At 35.8% G+C, this 16,432-nt stretch overlaps 1 protein-coding gene across 9 annotated transcripts in view; it reads right to left on the bottom strand.

Annotated features, from left to right (window-relative positions):
- The window catches only part of PTAR1 (protein prenyltransferase alpha subunit repeat containing 1), a 50,638-nt gene that overhangs the window by 21,740 nt on the left and 12,466 nt on the right, over positions 1–16,432 (bottom strand). For 3 of the 9 annotated variants that reach the window (XM_078366939.1, XM_078366947.1, XM_017973115.4), the window contains 4 exons: positions 10,626–10,692; positions 9,556–9,608; positions 3,181–3,285; positions 1,150–1,363 (listed from right to left, as the gene is read on the bottom strand). In XM_078366939.1, the coding sequence (XP_078223065.1) occupies positions 1,150–1,363; positions 3,181–3,285; positions 9,556–9,608; positions 10,626–10,676 (423 nt within the window). In that variant the 5' untranslated portion in view covers positions 10,677–10,692. Of the gene's footprint in view, positions 1–1,149; positions 1,364–3,180; positions 3,286–3,573; positions 3,698–9,555; positions 9,609–10,625; positions 10,693–16,432 lie in introns of those variants that run through there. The other 6 variants (XM_008995838.5, XM_002742871.6, XM_008995847.5 and 3 more) reach the window with 3 other exon arrangements.

Here is a 16,432-nt window from a genome sequence, read left to right as displayed (position 1 = left end):
ACTCAAAGAATTCACAATAATCTACTGAGGCAGACAGTAGAGTCCTTATTTTATAAATGAAAACAATAAAACCTTACTTTCCACGCATAGCTAGTAAGGCCAAAATCTGAACATAGGTTGATGTGATTTTAAGCCTTTGTTCTTTCTACTCCATTAGGTGGCCACCCCTCCTGAAACTCAAAGCCATATAAACCGGAAGGGGAAGGCTCCTCTTCCAGAATTGGCTTAAAATCCTCTGGAAGTAAAAGCTCTCCTATTTGTCTTGGCCAGGAAACAAAGAGGAAAATGACAGCATGGGAAGAGGGAGGTAGGAAGAAGGGGTGGTAAACTAAAATTACATAATACTTCCCCACTAATGTGAAAGCACCAGCTGGGGCACTTCCATCTTCAACTTGACCTCTTTTAATTGTCTCAACCCTGAGAAGCTTTTTATATGAGCACCCTAGATTCTTACGGCACTGTGACATCATCAAGAAAGAAAAAAACTGAGACACTGTAGTATAGAAGAAGGAGCACAAGGAACACCTGGCTCTCATTCTGATGAATAATAAGTGGTGCAACTGGAGCTAAGTCTAAGCCATTAAAATTCTCTGGAAATCACCATCTCCTGATTTCTAAACTGAAAGGATTAGGCTGTGAGAGTTTCCAAACTGCCTCTGCATCCAAATAACCCTGAGTCAGTGGAAAATGCTGATCTGTAGATCCACCCTCATTCCGATTTAGTAGGCCTGGAGTGGGACTTAGAAACCCCAGGTAATTTTGAGGCTCAGACAATTTTAAAAACACCTGGGTGAGATGTTTTTAAACATCTATCCTTGCCCTCCTCTCTCCCCTTTTTCAGAGGATGAAAGTGTCAAAAGACAGCCAGCTGACTTAGTATATTGTCACATAACCAAACACTACTAAGAAATAACAATTCCAGTTCTATAAGGCTTAATAATCCCTTCCTGATTCAGGATAAAGTGAGTTATGCTCAGTCTTCCTCAACTGGTTAAACCTGCCTTTGTTTTACCAATGCACTAGCCTTAAGACTGCCAAAAACATGTGCAGACCATTAGTTTCTCTACTTCTTCAAAGCTCTTCTGAGGATGAACCATTACCAGAAGATTTTAAGGGCAGACTCTGCCCAGGAGACAATAATATCCCTACCTTGACATCTAGCTTGGCCAAGTGCTGTAAAACCCAGATGCGATGGGACCAAGCATTATAGTTACTTGGGTATCTCCCTGCAGCTTCACCACAGACCTCCATCTCTTCTTGTATGAGTCGCTGTGTTCTTTCTGCGGGAATTGTTCCCAAGTTTCCTTTGGTCACAAAGGAAGGCAACGAGGTTTCCTGAATTAGCTGTTGTAGCACCCATCGCCTGTTAAGATAGCATGTGGGAAAGAACACACAAAGAACATAAACCAGAGAGGAAAATAACCAGTTTTCATTATTACTGATTTAATTTCCATTCAGAGACAATGTAGAATAATACCAGTTTATAAGTCCAGTTTTTTGGAGATGGGGAGGGGTTGTTTTGTTGTTTATGACAATATAAAATTTAGCAGTATGGATGAAGGTTGGAAAAAGGATAAACAGGAAAAAATAACCCTTTAATATCTGTAATACTTTTTACATTACAATTACATTAGAGAATGTCATTACTTCTAAAATGATAATCCCAAAACTCCACTTGGCCAGGAAATGTAAAGGCAAATGGGGTATGTGTGTGGTGGTGGTGGTGGTGGTGGTGGTGAGGGGTTATAAATGGCTGATAAATATTACAAGAGGATTCATGATTCACATCTTTAATTATATATGCATGCCTCACCCTATGAACATTTGTTTGCGAACAAGAAGCTGCATTCTGATAGTTTTCATTCAGGAAAATTTCTGTATTATAGCATAAAATCTGGAAGGTAACAAATATAATTCATTTAACCATTATGAATGGTTATGAATAACCATTATGAATAAGGAGGTGTCAAAATATCCTTATCCACAAATTCTCCCTTTGTCTATTTGAGCTTTGCATTAGCATATATCTTACATAAAAAGCACTAGTGTTTCTAAACTACTTAATGTGTTTAGTTTGTACCAGTAATTTACTCATATAAAAACATTTTTTAAAGATTTCCAACCCAAAGGTACATAAAAAGTTGAGTAAGGAAACTCATTTTGTCATTTTAAAATAAAGAAATTTCTTATTTAACAACAAAATACTGCTTTATAAAAAAATTAGGGAAGCCAATAAACTGATAGATGCATATTTAACAGTTTCTTTTCCCTGCCACCATCCCTTTCCAACCCTCCATATACACAGTCATATGCCTTTCTGTGGTCTACTATCCCAATTTCTAGTCATGAAGAAACTACAGCTGACTGTGTGGTTTGGAAGAAGCTGACTTGCATTTTTAACCAAAGGCAAGATTACCACTAAGACACCTTGAACTGAGGTAAGATCCTAAAATGCTCAGGATTTCAGAAAAATTTGAGAATTTCAGGATGACTTCTTTATTGGTCCTGACCAGCAAGCCCACACCATCCCATTTTGGACAAATAAGAGGAGTTACAGAGGGTCCAAGAGGAAGATGCTTCCAGGTGGCCAGGATTTCGAGAGTCCTAACGTGCATTCTGGCTATCCGTCCCAGGCTTTTAATCTAAAACTGTTCTTAGCAACTTTAGCTCAGCCTACATAGCATTCACCTCAGCTGCCCTTAGCTTTCTCTGTAAGTTAATTTTAATAACCACAACCATCACCACCACCATCTTTACCAGGAAAACAACCAAATGCTTTTAAAATCCATGTTGCTCATTACAGTTGAGTATCTGTAAATGCAATCTACACAACTGCTTCAGGGAGTTAATAATAGCTAACATTTATTATTTAATATGTGCCAGGCACTGCAAAAGTGTTACATGCATTAACTCATGTAAACTTGACTGTTAACCATATGAGATAGGTGTAATTATTATTCTCATTTTACACATGAGAAAACTGAGGCTTGATGAGGTTAAGTAATTCCCCATGAACACTTCGGTAGCAAGCTATAAAGCTCCAAGATTTAAATGCAGGTAGCGTGACTTCAGAATTCATGCTCTGGAACCAGTATGTGACCCTGCCTCTTACATGGCATGTTTCTTTCTCCAGCCATTCAGAGTCGTAAGTAAGAGTACTATGTTGTAAATTAACCACACCTGTGAATCCATGTTTCTGGACTCTTTGGAAACTTAGTTAAGGCGAGTTTTCCCAGATGTAAATCCTTAATTGGATTTAAAGTGCCAGAGAGGATCAGCTCTTTCCTGTTTAAAAAAAAAAAGGTTTAAAATTACTTTATCCTTATATCCAAAGGTTCTGCATGGCTTTTAATATAACCTCATTGTAAAGTGAATTTCTAAGAATTAAAAAAAAAAAGAAAGAAAAAAAAGCCCAAGCCACTCTGAGATATAAAACGTTCATAAATGTGACATGCAGTCATCAAGAATGTATTCTTATAACCTCAATATACCAAATTAATAAGCAGAAAGAGAGGCTCTTAGCAGGTGAAATTTTAACTATTTGTGTGAAGGCAAAGGGGTTTTCTGGCCTACCTCATTTCCAAAAGTTGTGAGAGCTGCTAGTGGTATCTATAGGGCCAATCCAATACCAGTCAAGAATTGGTGTAGTTTCCTAAATAGGACTTGATGTGGACTGTTTCATTACAAAACCACACAATATGACTGAGATGTAAGGGGAAAAAAAATCATTCATGGATGGAACAAGCAAACCTGATAGACATTTACAGAAAAAAAAAAAAAAATCATTCATGGAATCACTATTCTAACCAATTACTATTTTTTATTTTTGAATTTTCCCTTCTACTTTTCCCTATATACACATATATTTTAAGATATAATTGTATATCCTAGTCTCATTATATCTTAAGCATTTCCCCATGATTCTATGTAATGAACACTTTAAATGATCAAATAGTTTGTAATGAACATTTATTTAAATTATCAAATAGTTTTCATTCAGTAGCTATGCTTTTCCCTTGTTAAGACATTTAAGTTGCTTCAAACTTTTTGTTATTTTAAACAAATCTGGTGGGGGCGGGGGAGGTGGAGTGGAAAAGCTTTGTGCTCATGATTTCTTTCTTTTGTATTCTCACTTTGGATAAGTTTCTAAAAGAGCTATTAACAAGGTAAAATACTTACATGACCTTTGATATACTAGGCTATTCCTTTTTAAATTATTAATATAAGCAGCAGAAGTAATAGCAATATAAGGTTTTGTTGTTTTTAAAACTGTTTGAGCCCAACCAAAGCTTCAATACAATCACTGTCGTCCCTTGGTATCTTGGGGGGCTTTGGTTCCAGGATCTTCCACAGATACCAAAATCTGCAAAGGCTCAAGTCCTTGATATAAAATGTGCTGCCATATAACCTACGCACATCCTCCCATATACATCATATCATTTCTAGGTTACTTATAATACTGAATACAATGTAAATGCTATTGTTCAGGGACTAATGACAGGAAAACAAAGTCTGAACACGTTCACTACAGAAAGCATTTTTACCCCAAATATTTTCAATCTGCAGTTGGTTGAATCCATAGATGCAGAACCTCTGGATACAGAGGGCCAACTATAAAAGAATGTCATGCAAGTGCTTTCTGTATCTATTTCTCAGGTAAATACAATTTATGTTTACTTTCTCAGGTAAGTTTTTGGTAAGTGCTGATATTATACTGTTACTGAATTCTCAATGTATCTATGATTTTATAACAAAATCAGATAATTTGCTATTATTTATTAATCTCCAAATGTCCTTTTTGCGGTAGGGCTGATTATTCATTTATTTTAGAGAAGTAAAAGCCAGAGAAAACCAGAATTCAGTTCTTATGCCATATGTACTTAGATGAATTTAATTCCTAAATACCGTACATATTCTTTCCAACAGTGACATAGTATTTCTAAAGTCTTATTTGATAAAGAAAACAACTATTTTCCTTTCAATGTTCAGGAAATCAATTGTGATTATATAATTATATATACAAAATATATATTTTTTCATGCAACAGCCAATTGCTTTTGCAGTCTTGGATTCTTTTCTTCTGAAATCAGTAGCATTTTGTTTATACAGTAAGTTAGGATACCTATGAAGTAAAAGAAGGAAAATATTGCTCTATGTAATTTTAATTACTTTTGAAAGCAATGTTTCTCCAAGTGGACCCTGATTGCAACATCAGCATCATCTGAAACTTATTGAAATGTAGATCCTCGGACCTCAACCCCACTGAACCAGAAACTCAGGTGGGCACAGCAATATGTGTTTTAAAACAAGCTCTTAAGATGATGCCCATTGGCCAGGCACAGTGGCTTGTGCCTGTAATCTCAGCACTTTGGGAGGCCCAGGCAGGTGGATCACGAAGTCAAGAGATTGAGGTCATCCTGGCCAACATGGTGAAACCCCATCTCTACTAAATATACAATAATTAGTTGGATGTGGTGGTGTGCACCTGTAGTCCCAGATACTCTGGAGGCTGAGGCAGGAGAATTGCTTGAACCCAGGAAGTGGAGGTTGCAGTGAGCTGAGACTGCACCACTGCACTCCAGTCTGGTAACAGAGTGAGACTCCGTTTAAAAAAAAAAAAGATGATGTCCATTAAAGTTTAAAAAACTACTATACCAAATTTATTGTATTATGCTTAATTTCCATTTACTGAATTTAAGACCTCTTATTATTTACAACTGCCTACCTTTATTCTCATATACATCCATATATAAGGGGAGAGAATCACAATTTCTTCAAAACAGAGGCAGTCTCCCTATAACTGAGTTTTGACAAAGTTTCTAAAATTATGAGCACTCTCTTTTTGCAACCACTGAAGCACAGAATTTTTAAAGAAGAAAAAGAAAAAAATATGGACACTCTGTTAATATTTTGAACTAAGCAGTATTTTTGGGAGGACATCTTAGCTTGAAACAACCTCAATCAATGTTAATACATAGACACTGAAAAATATCACCTGATGGAATCAAGCAAAATTTTAATATCAATGTAATAAACTTTGCTGGGGTAGTACTGAACATTTTTAGGTGTTGGATATTGCTGAAAACAAGTTTTTCAAAAATCACTTTAAGAAGATATGATAGGTGGTAAAATTATAACAATCGCATAACCTAGCGCTACTTTTTTTTTTTTTTTTTTTTTGAAATGGGGTCTCTTGCTCTCTTGCCCAGGCTGGAGTACAGTAGCAAAATCTTGACTCACTGAAACCTCCGCCTCCTGGGCTCAAGCAATCCTTTTGCCTCAGTCTCCCAAGTAGCTGGGATTACAGGCACACACCACCACATCTAGTTAATTTTTTGTAGTTTTGGTGGAGATGGGGTCTCACCATGTTGCCCAGGCTGGTCTCAAACTCCTGAGCTCAAGCAATTCACCCATCTTGGCCTCCCAAATTGCTAGGATTACAGATGTGAGCCACCACACCTGGTCATTGAGCTACATTTTTAACAAATCAACTGCTCTAATGTATTCAAATAGGAATCTGGCTTGCGATACAATTTCTACTTATACATGGATTAAAAAAGTGCTATAGCTCAAACAATTTAGATATAATTTGATGGGCTCTGGAAAACTGTGCAACTAAAAACAGCTAGCTCTTGTGATGACAAAGTCACTGATGTCAATGAGGTACGTAAGGTGTTTGAATAAAACTCATTTTTTCTCAATCTTCAGTTATTCTGTCTGAAATAACAATAATAATAGCCATCCTCATAAAAACTACCATCTATTGAACATTTCCATTGTGTAAAGTGATTTACATATGTTATGTAATTTCTTACAACAACCCTGCAAGGTAAATAGTATCATTGAGCTGTATAAAATTGCTGATACTCAATCTTTTTTTAAAATAAACTTATTTTATAATAGTTTGGATTCATAGACAAGCTGTAAGGATAATACAATAAATTCCCATTTGCTCTGTACCTAGTTTCTCTGCTGTTAACATCTTATATTACCATGGTACCTTTGTCAAAATTATGAAACACTGCTGAAATATTTTCATTAGAAGTCCATACTTCATTTGGAACTCCTTTGTTTTTACCAAACATCCTTTTTCTATTCTGAGGTTCCCTCCAGGATCCCTTATGTTTGGTTGTTATGTCTCCTTATGCTCCTCTTGGCTCCTCAAATTTGCCTTGGTTTTGATGGCTTTGAGAGTTTTGAAAATACTGGGTCAGGTATTCTGTATAATGTTTTTCTCATCATTAAACTGGAATTATGGATTTTGGAGAGGAAGACCAAAGAGGTAAAGTGACATTTTCACTGCATCTTATCGAGACACGTGCTATCAACATGACTTATCATTGTCGATGTCAACCTGGATTACCTGGCTGAGGTCAGGTTTCTTCATTAACTCTTTTAGAAGAAAGTCACTAATTTTTTGATTCAGTGCACAGCCCACCCTTAAAAAACACAGAGTTATGCTCTGGGGGGGGTTAGCTAGATAAATTAACAGGACATTTGTCTGTTGCCTCCTATTTATATATTCATTCATTCATTTCATTGGGCTCATGGATAGCCATTTTATAATCCAGTATTATGTTATTTGTTTTGTTGCTCACATAATTCCAGCTATGGCCACTGAAAGCTCTTTCAGTTGCTCCCTGTATCCTTTTCACATATTCCCACCATATATTTTTGAGCACGTCCTTACTTTCTGGTTCTATAAGATGCTCCAGGCTCATTTTGTATACTTGTTGTCCTGGTCCTAGAATCAGCCATTTCTAACATCATTAAAGAATGGTATTAGAAGCCACAGTGTGGATGCTATAATTAAATTGTTTTTTATCTACCAAAAAACAATTTCATATGGGTCAACCTAATATCTCAATTTTACAGATGAGGAAATTGAATCCTGGAGAAGTTCAGTATCTTGTTCAAGGTTTCTTAGCTCAAAATGTCAGAACCAAACATCAAATCTGCATAAAATAAAGTTACCAATTTAAATCAGTAGGCTATGAGTATAGAACATGAATCACTGGAGTTTGGCATCAACTATTCTAGTTACTCAAAGGTGTTTTGCTTACTCTAAGAACATAGAATAATGAAGAAAATAGGACGTTATTACTAAGTCAACCTCTTTTTTTTTTTTTTTTGAGATGGAGTGTCACTCTGTCACCAGGCAGTGTGCAGTGAAGCAATCTCAGCTCATTGCAACTTCCACCTCCTAGATTTAAGCGATTCTCTTGCCTTAGCTTCCTGAATAGCTAGGAATAAAGGAGCATGCCACCATGCCCAGCTAATTTTTTGTATTTTTAGTAGAGACGGGGGTTTCACCATGTTTGCCAGAATGGTCTCGATCTCTTGACCTCGTGATCCGCCTGCCTTGGCCTCTCAAAAGGCTGGGATTACAGAAATCAACCTCTTTCATCAGGTAATTCAACAATTTTCAAAGCAAAAAAAAAAAGTAGCAGTCTTTTTTCGTTAAAAAAAAAAGTTGAAATTTTAAATTATGTGCAACACTCAGTGTAATCATACAAGATCAGCTCAAAAACTTATTTTTGCCTCTATTTCTTTCCCCTATGACTGCAATACCCACTCATTGAACTAGAGGTCTACTGCATCATCTTTTAGCAGTTTGAAAAATGCAGTAAAACATCACTCAATGCCTTCCAGGTTTAGTACAGAAGAGATCCACTAACAATTAAAAATAAAGTGCTGTGTATTTGATATGTAAGAGACCTTACAGGGTTAGAGAAGTTTACTTTGAAGTTGGTAGTTTGTTGCTCAAAACGTACCTATGACTCTATGTCTTTATACGTCAACCAATCTTACTAATATAAATTAAAATTTATTAGAACACATATCCACGAAAGATTTTTTTTTAATTAAGATTCCCTTTCTGCTCATCTAGCAAAAAACCTTACTAGTCATCTAACTAGAATAACTTCAAGATTAACTGCCACAAACACCCCTGAAGTTAAATTTATAGAGCAATTTCCCTTCATAAGACCAAACCACACATAATTTTTTAAAATTTAAATCATTAAGAAATTCACCTAATTCACATCTTTGATTTCACAGATAAAGAAACCGTTGAGAAATTAAAGGTTATACTCAAAGCCAGCTGCTACTTAACTGATGAAACAGAACTAAGTTCCATGAATTTTAAGACTAGGATTTTTTTCTCCTATGTTCAACTGGCTTATAGAATATACAATGTGTGTATATACATATGTATACAGGTATGTGTGTGTGTGTGTGTATGTGTGTGAGTATACATATATATATATATATATATATATATATGCATATATGCTATGCTAGTGAGATTTTTTTATTGAAGGATTTTTTAATTCTATTGGTGAGGAATGTGAGAACGTGAATAAAAATGGCATTCCTACTTTGCTATTACTCTGATTTTTTTTCACTGAATTTTATTTCGGTGCCCAATTTGCAAACTGCATTATCTATTATGTACAGGCACTAGAGTTAGCTGCTAAGGAAACAAAGGAAAAAAAAAAAAAAGACATGGTCCCTACCCTTAAAAAAAAAATATGAATTTTAAGTTCATAGTACCTTCCTAGTCTCCTTTGCTGATTCTTCCTCATCTTGTAAATGCTAGAACCATGCTGTCCAATAGAAATGTGAGTCACAAATGCGAGTCATATATGATTCAAAATGTTCTAACAGATACATTAAACACAAGTATAAATATATTTAATTCAATATTTCCAAACTATTAAAATTTCAACAAGTAATCAATATAAAAATTATTAATATTTCCAGTTGTTGCTACTTGGTCTTCAAAATATGATGTACAGTTTACCACTTGCAGCACATCTCAGTTGACACTAATCACATTTCAAAGGCTCAATAGCCACATGTGACTAGTGACTACTTTACTGGATTGTATAACCCTAGAAAACTAGAATGTCTCAGGGCTCAGTCTTTAGACTGGTTCTTGTCTCTAGCTATGCCCACTCTTGTAGGGATCTTAAAACAGTTTCATGGCTTTAAAACCATCTATATGTTAGTAATTCCCAAGTTAACACCTGGTCCAGACCTTTTTCCTGAACTTTAAATTCATATACAACTACTTGGACACAAACCTAACACGTGCCAATCTGAATTCTTGACCTATAACAAGCACCCCGTACCTAAATCTGCTTCTCTTCCAGACATTGCCATTTCAGTAAATGGAAACACCATCTTTTCAGTTGCTCAGGAAAAAGCCAGAGTCAAGCATTACTCCCTTCTTTCTCCCCCTATACACTTTCCACTACTCTGCAGTGCACCTCAAAAACCAATGATATAATGTTATATGCCTTACAATCCAACCAATTGTGGCAATTGCCCATTACCCTCCCACCTCGAAAAAGGAAGGAAAATAAAAAAATGTATCAAACAGTATACTGTAACTGTTTGACAGGACAATTTATATTTCAGGGAAGAAAGTTTATGGAGATGAGACATCACCATGCAAAAAGAGGCAAAATGCATGTTTAGAATTGTCACAGATATAACAAATAGGTAGAAGTAAGTGTAAGACGGTTTATATTTCGTTTTCAAAAGCTAACAACTTATGAGGTTGTATGTCTTCAGAAATTTGGACGAACTTTATTATATCACTGATGAAAATGACATACCTCACGTTCCATGCAGTGGTAAAGTCTGGGTTTAGAAGCAGCAGGGTGCATGTGACATCTATCAATTCTAAAATAAAGAGAAGTCATATTAAAAACAAATAGTCCTACCTTTAAAGCTTGGCTTCTCATTCTTTTAAGGATCTCTTTCTCTCTGTCACATTATACTAATATATATCTCATGTCATACTAACTTTAATGATAAATACCCTCTTCTAAGATGTCAGGGATCTGAAGATTATCCTAAAGACCTTCTACTTATGATAAGTGTAACTCTCTTAAAAGCTGACGCAAACAGTTTTAGGATATGCCTATAAATAATAGTCTAATCTCTTCACTTTTTTTTTTAGTACTTTTTGGTACTAATTAAATATTTTACCAAGGGAAGAAACACAATTTCTTTTCTTTCTTTCTTTTTTTTTTTTTTTGAGACAGAGTCTCATGCTGTTGCCCAGGCTGTAGTGCAGTGGCGCAATCTAGGCTAACTGCAATCTCTGCCTCCTGGGTTCAAGCAATTCTCCTGCGTCAGCCTCCGGAGTAGCTGGGACTACAGGCATGCACCACTATGCCCAGCTAATTTTTTTGTATTTTTCAGTAGACAGGGGGTTTCACCATGTTGGCCAGGATGGTCTCGATCCCCTGACCTTGTGATCCACCCACCTCAGCCTCCCAAACTGCTGAGATTACATGTGTGAGCCACCGCGCCTGGCCAAGAAACACAATTTCTATGTCACTATTCATTTAATTCCACAAATATCTCAAGTATTGACTGCGAATGCAAATTTTCAAAAGGAAAAAAAATGACTCCGAATCCAACCTACTTAACATAATTCATTTAGATTCTCCTGCAAAAATTATCCTTTCTTGCACATATTTTTACATAGGTATAGCAATGATAAATGCACAACTTTGTTCCATTTTTTCACTAAGTATTATATCATATGCATTCTCCTATACAGTATGTGTTTAGTCCAATATGTGATCAATTACCTTGCTCTTTAGGCTGTTTTCTCTTTGTTTTTAATGTTATAAATAATACTACTCTAAACATTTGTAAACACATTTTTTGTCTTGTAGACTATTTCCTTGGAATATATTTCCTGAAGCAGAACTACTATGTCAAAACAATATAAAAATCAGTATGACTCCTACTAAGCATTTCCAAATTGTCCTTCAAATGGGCTGTATCTATTTATATTGCCAAAAGAAACATGAGTGTACTTATGTCCCTATAACTGACCTATATATATATTTTAAAATGAATGTGACAGATAAAAAAAAATTCATTTATTTTAATTTATATTTGTTAATATGAACATTTTCATTGTTTACCACATATAGTTCATCTTATGAACTGGCTATTCACATCCATTAGCTATTTATTTATCATGGTCTTGACAATTCCTATATATTCAAAGAAGCGCCATAAGCCTGTATTTAAAAGAACAAAATTAATAAAGTTTAGACACATTGTCTTTGTCTTACTAAAACTGAAAAGAATTCTAGGATTAAGATTATCAATCTAGGGGCACAGCATGAAATTAATGTAACCCTACCAAGCTCTTATTAAATGCCATGGAATAAAATAATAAAAATAATTATTATCATTTATTTAGCATTACTGTGTATGAGGCATGGTAGTAAGCACTTCATTTTATAATATTTCACTATATTCTCACAATAACAATCCAAAATATTCTTATCCCACTTTACAGATAGGGAAACTGAAATTTTCAATTTAAACAATCGGCCCATGGTCACTCAATTAGCACTGTGGCCAAGTCAACATCAAAATTGTTTCCAACAAGTCAACTCTACTGCAAACAAAATGTCTGCCTACAATAATGGGGACATTTTCAGTGTTTAAGTAAAATATAAATTTTTTAAAATTTAAGAGCAAATACACATGAATATATCCAACAGTCATTTAAAAATATTCTAGTTAACAACAAAATCAATTATTTTATGCTATCTTAACAGGAAATTAACACTTATTTGGGGCCCATGATTTCATTACTTATGAGCATATTCGAATATTCGATTCAAATTTACAACAGTTGGATCAGCACACATTTATTTTGACCTCCAGGTCATTACATGCATTACAATACAAAATGCTTATGAAGAATAATTAACCTCTTCATTTTTTTTTTTACTGTTAGTACTTTTTGGCACTAATTTAATGTTTATCAAGAAAAAGAAATATATTCTATATCACTATTCATTTAATTCCACAACTATTCCAAGTATTGACTCTGGGCAAATATTAAAGTAGGCCCTTAGGACTGAGAGAATGAATGTAATGATAAATAAGACTTCATTTTGTCTCCAGGTTATCCTCAAGTTGGAGAGACTATATAAACAAATAGTATATAAGGCAAAATAATTATTAAGTCGAACATATATCACATTTTGGGGCCCACCAAAGAAGCTGCAATTCATTCTCCCTGGAATTATAAATGAAAGACTATAAACAAATAAAGGGGTCATGGTACTACCTTACCATACTGGAAAAAGTATGAGCAAATATAAAAATGCATGGAACTTTTCACATGTAGTCTGTTCTCCAACAGATTATGGATACCAGAGCATGACTACAACACAAGGTACTGGTAAAATAAACCAGGAAATGAAGCCTCTGAAACCTGGTCCCAATCTCCTGATCAGCCTGGACTTCCTTTACTTTCCTTTACGCACTACATTCCACCTGAGTCAAACTCCACTAACCTATGAACACACCTCCTACCTGCCTACCTTGTCTTCTCTGAACATAATTCAGATTCACCTGCTTGCTATTCTTTCTGCCTCATGTCTTCCCATCTCCTAATATTTAACCAAACAAATTTCAAAGACTTTCCTAACCTACCTAACTGGAAAAAAATCTTTTTTGTTTTTTTTTTCCTTTGAGATGGAGTCTCATTCTGTAGCCCAAGTTGGAGTGTAGTGGTGTGATCTTGGCTCACTGCAACCTCTGCCTCCCAGGCTCAAGCAATTCTCGTGCCTCAGACTTCCTAGTAGCTGGAACTACAGGTACATGCCACCATTCCTGGCTAATTTTTTGTATTTTAGTATAGACAGGGTTTTACCATGTTCTCCAGGGTGGTCTGGAACTCCTGAGCTCAGGTGATCCACCCGCCTCAGCCTCCCATAGTGCTGGATTTATAGGCGTGAGCCACTGCACCTGGCCTCATCTCTGTTTTATGTGTATCTTACTTTTGTTACTTATATAAATATCCTCTTAATTGGACCATATATTTTTTGTACGCAGGTCTTCCCTAATACATCTTCAAATTATTCATTCACTCAACAAATTTTGTAAGCATCTACAATAAGCCAGGTACTGAGCTGGATGAAGAAGAGTAAGCACAGTCCCTGCCCCACAGTACCGCAGCACAGAGGAGTGGTAAGAGGATAGGCCTTCCTTAAAGCCATACTACCTAGGTTTGAATCCCAGCGTCTCCACTTGCTACCTACATAACCTAACCTGTTGGAACCTCAGTGACACAAGGATAATAACCTCAACCTCACAGTGTTGTGAGCAATGAAATTCATTCTACATCTCTACAGTTTTTTGACACACAGTGAGTATTCAGTAAATTTTGTTCACCAAAACGTCATCACTATTGACTGACCAAGAAATGAATATTTTCAACATAAATAAGGAAGTCCGGAACAAAGAATAGGTTGTTCCCTTAGTAAAACTGTCTAAATTTCCAAACTCATAAAACAGGCAGCAATAACAAAAAACCCTTCATAGTCAAGTAGTTACATAGAGAGGTTTGTAAATGATGGAAAAGCCTCTGAAATTTCTTTTGATATCTACAATTTTCCAAAAAGTGATTATTTTACCTAGGTAAATTTGTTTAGTCCCTTGGAATCTCTCTTTCTACAGTAAAGAAAATGTCTGACCAATGGTAATTGCTATTTGTTTGTACTTCTAACACATTCTCCTCCTCCCTCCATTGTAAGTGAAGACAAGAAGTCCATCCTCCATGGCACCTCAGTACAGCAGCACAAAGCAAAAACTAACAAACACAGGAAATACTTAAGTCCCTGCTTTTCATTTTATGGCTATGTGAAGACAGAAGAAGGCTTATCAATGCAACGTTTCCTCTACTAGTAGGTCTCTCCCTAAGAGAGCAACAACAGCTATTGGGTTCAGACAGGGCCCAGCTCCATCACTTACTGGGAATTCTTGGGCAAATCACTTAATCTCTCTAGGCCTTAGTGTTCTCCTCATATGTAAGATGGGGATTTTATATGATTAAAACCCTTGAAGTGTTAGTACAGTCTGACATATAATAAGCACTTAATGGTAATTCCTGTTACAAAGCCTGTATTTCCCAGTCCAGTTACACAAATGATATTAGGACTGGATGTCTCCAGAGGGAGCAAAAGAACCTCCTAAGCTGGCTAAGCAATGACTACTGAGAAGAGAGATACTTTCTGACTTGGGATTTAAAATATCAACAGCCTTGACCATCATCAGTGGTACCTAGTAACACATAAAACCACAGGCCCTTCTCTTCTCTCTTTCACAAACTGCTAAATCTTCCTCATTCAGGACCGAGGTTCAGACAAGACTTTCTTCAATAAGTATTCCAGTTTGATTTAAAAGGTAGGGGTAAATTGCAATGACAGAAATGAGAAAGGACTAGAAGTAACTAGATTAGAAGTATTGGACATAATTAAGGAATCAGATCCTCACAACAACCCTTTGAGGTCTTGATTAGTATTTCCTTCTTTTGGTGTGGAAACACAAAGAAAGAGGTTAAGTAATTTGCTAAGTCATTGCAAAGTGACTTCAGTGTGCTGACGAGTTTGATTTAAATTCGGGTCTGCCGTCCTGCAAAGCAGATGTTCTTTCACTCTACCATACTACAGGCAATTACTTTGCCTTCTGTAAGTCAGGACTGAACCAAAGACCTAAAGAAGAAAATGTATAATCAATAGTTGTAACTATTTCACTCTCTCAATTTCATCAATGATATAAATTTCCTCTGAAGTTTCACCCATACCAACAAATAAATGTATGTTCCTTTGTTACACACATTACAATACATGACTAATCCATCACCATGTCACAGGGAGAAAATGAATCAGGCACATTATACATAGAAAAGTAGCTAAATTTCACCTATAACAAGGAAAAGATAAAAGGATGCTACAAAAGTTGGAGAAAAATCCAATAAGCTTTTCTTGCTGCACTGCATTCTAGAAATGGCCAAGGCCAGCAGTCACCTGGTAATGGTCACTGGATTTGACAACTGACTCTAACAGAGAAAGGTTTTCATGCATCTAGAAATAAATCCAAGGTCAACTTGAATCAGTTATTATTTTCCTCCAAAATATACTCAGGTTACCACAAGAAGTGAGGCTTGAGGTAAAGCTATATGGTAAACACCAGAGAGGACTTGTTTATTATTGTACACAGTCACTGAATCAATAGCTAGACTAAGCTAAAAACTCTTGCTTACCAACTCTTGTTACTCATTTGACAAATGTCTGTTGAACACATAAAGGTGCTCAGTAAACAAAGATGAGCCATAATCCCTTTTCCTGATAAACTCACATTCCAGCCAGGGAAAAGGTTGTTTAGTCAGCTAAAATACTGTGTGACAAGGGATACTATTATGCAAGCCATCTAAATAAAGGACTCCCACAACAGAGAAGTGAATCATTATTACTTCTTGAAGTAGCCAAAAAGGCTTCACAGTGTTAAATGTGTGTATGTGTATGCACATGCATGTGCTGGCAACCACACTAATGCCACATTAAGACAGGAGCCTGGCCTCGGCAAAGGCATGGAA

This window comes from Callithrix jacchus, chromosome 1 (genome assembly GCF_049354715.1).
Source record: "Callithrix jacchus isolate 240 chromosome 1, calJac240_pri, whole genome shotgun sequence".
NCBI lineage: Eukaryota > Metazoa > Chordata > Mammalia > Primates > Cebidae > Callithrix > Callithrix jacchus.
This window is presented reverse-complemented; position numbering and strand designations above follow the sequence as displayed.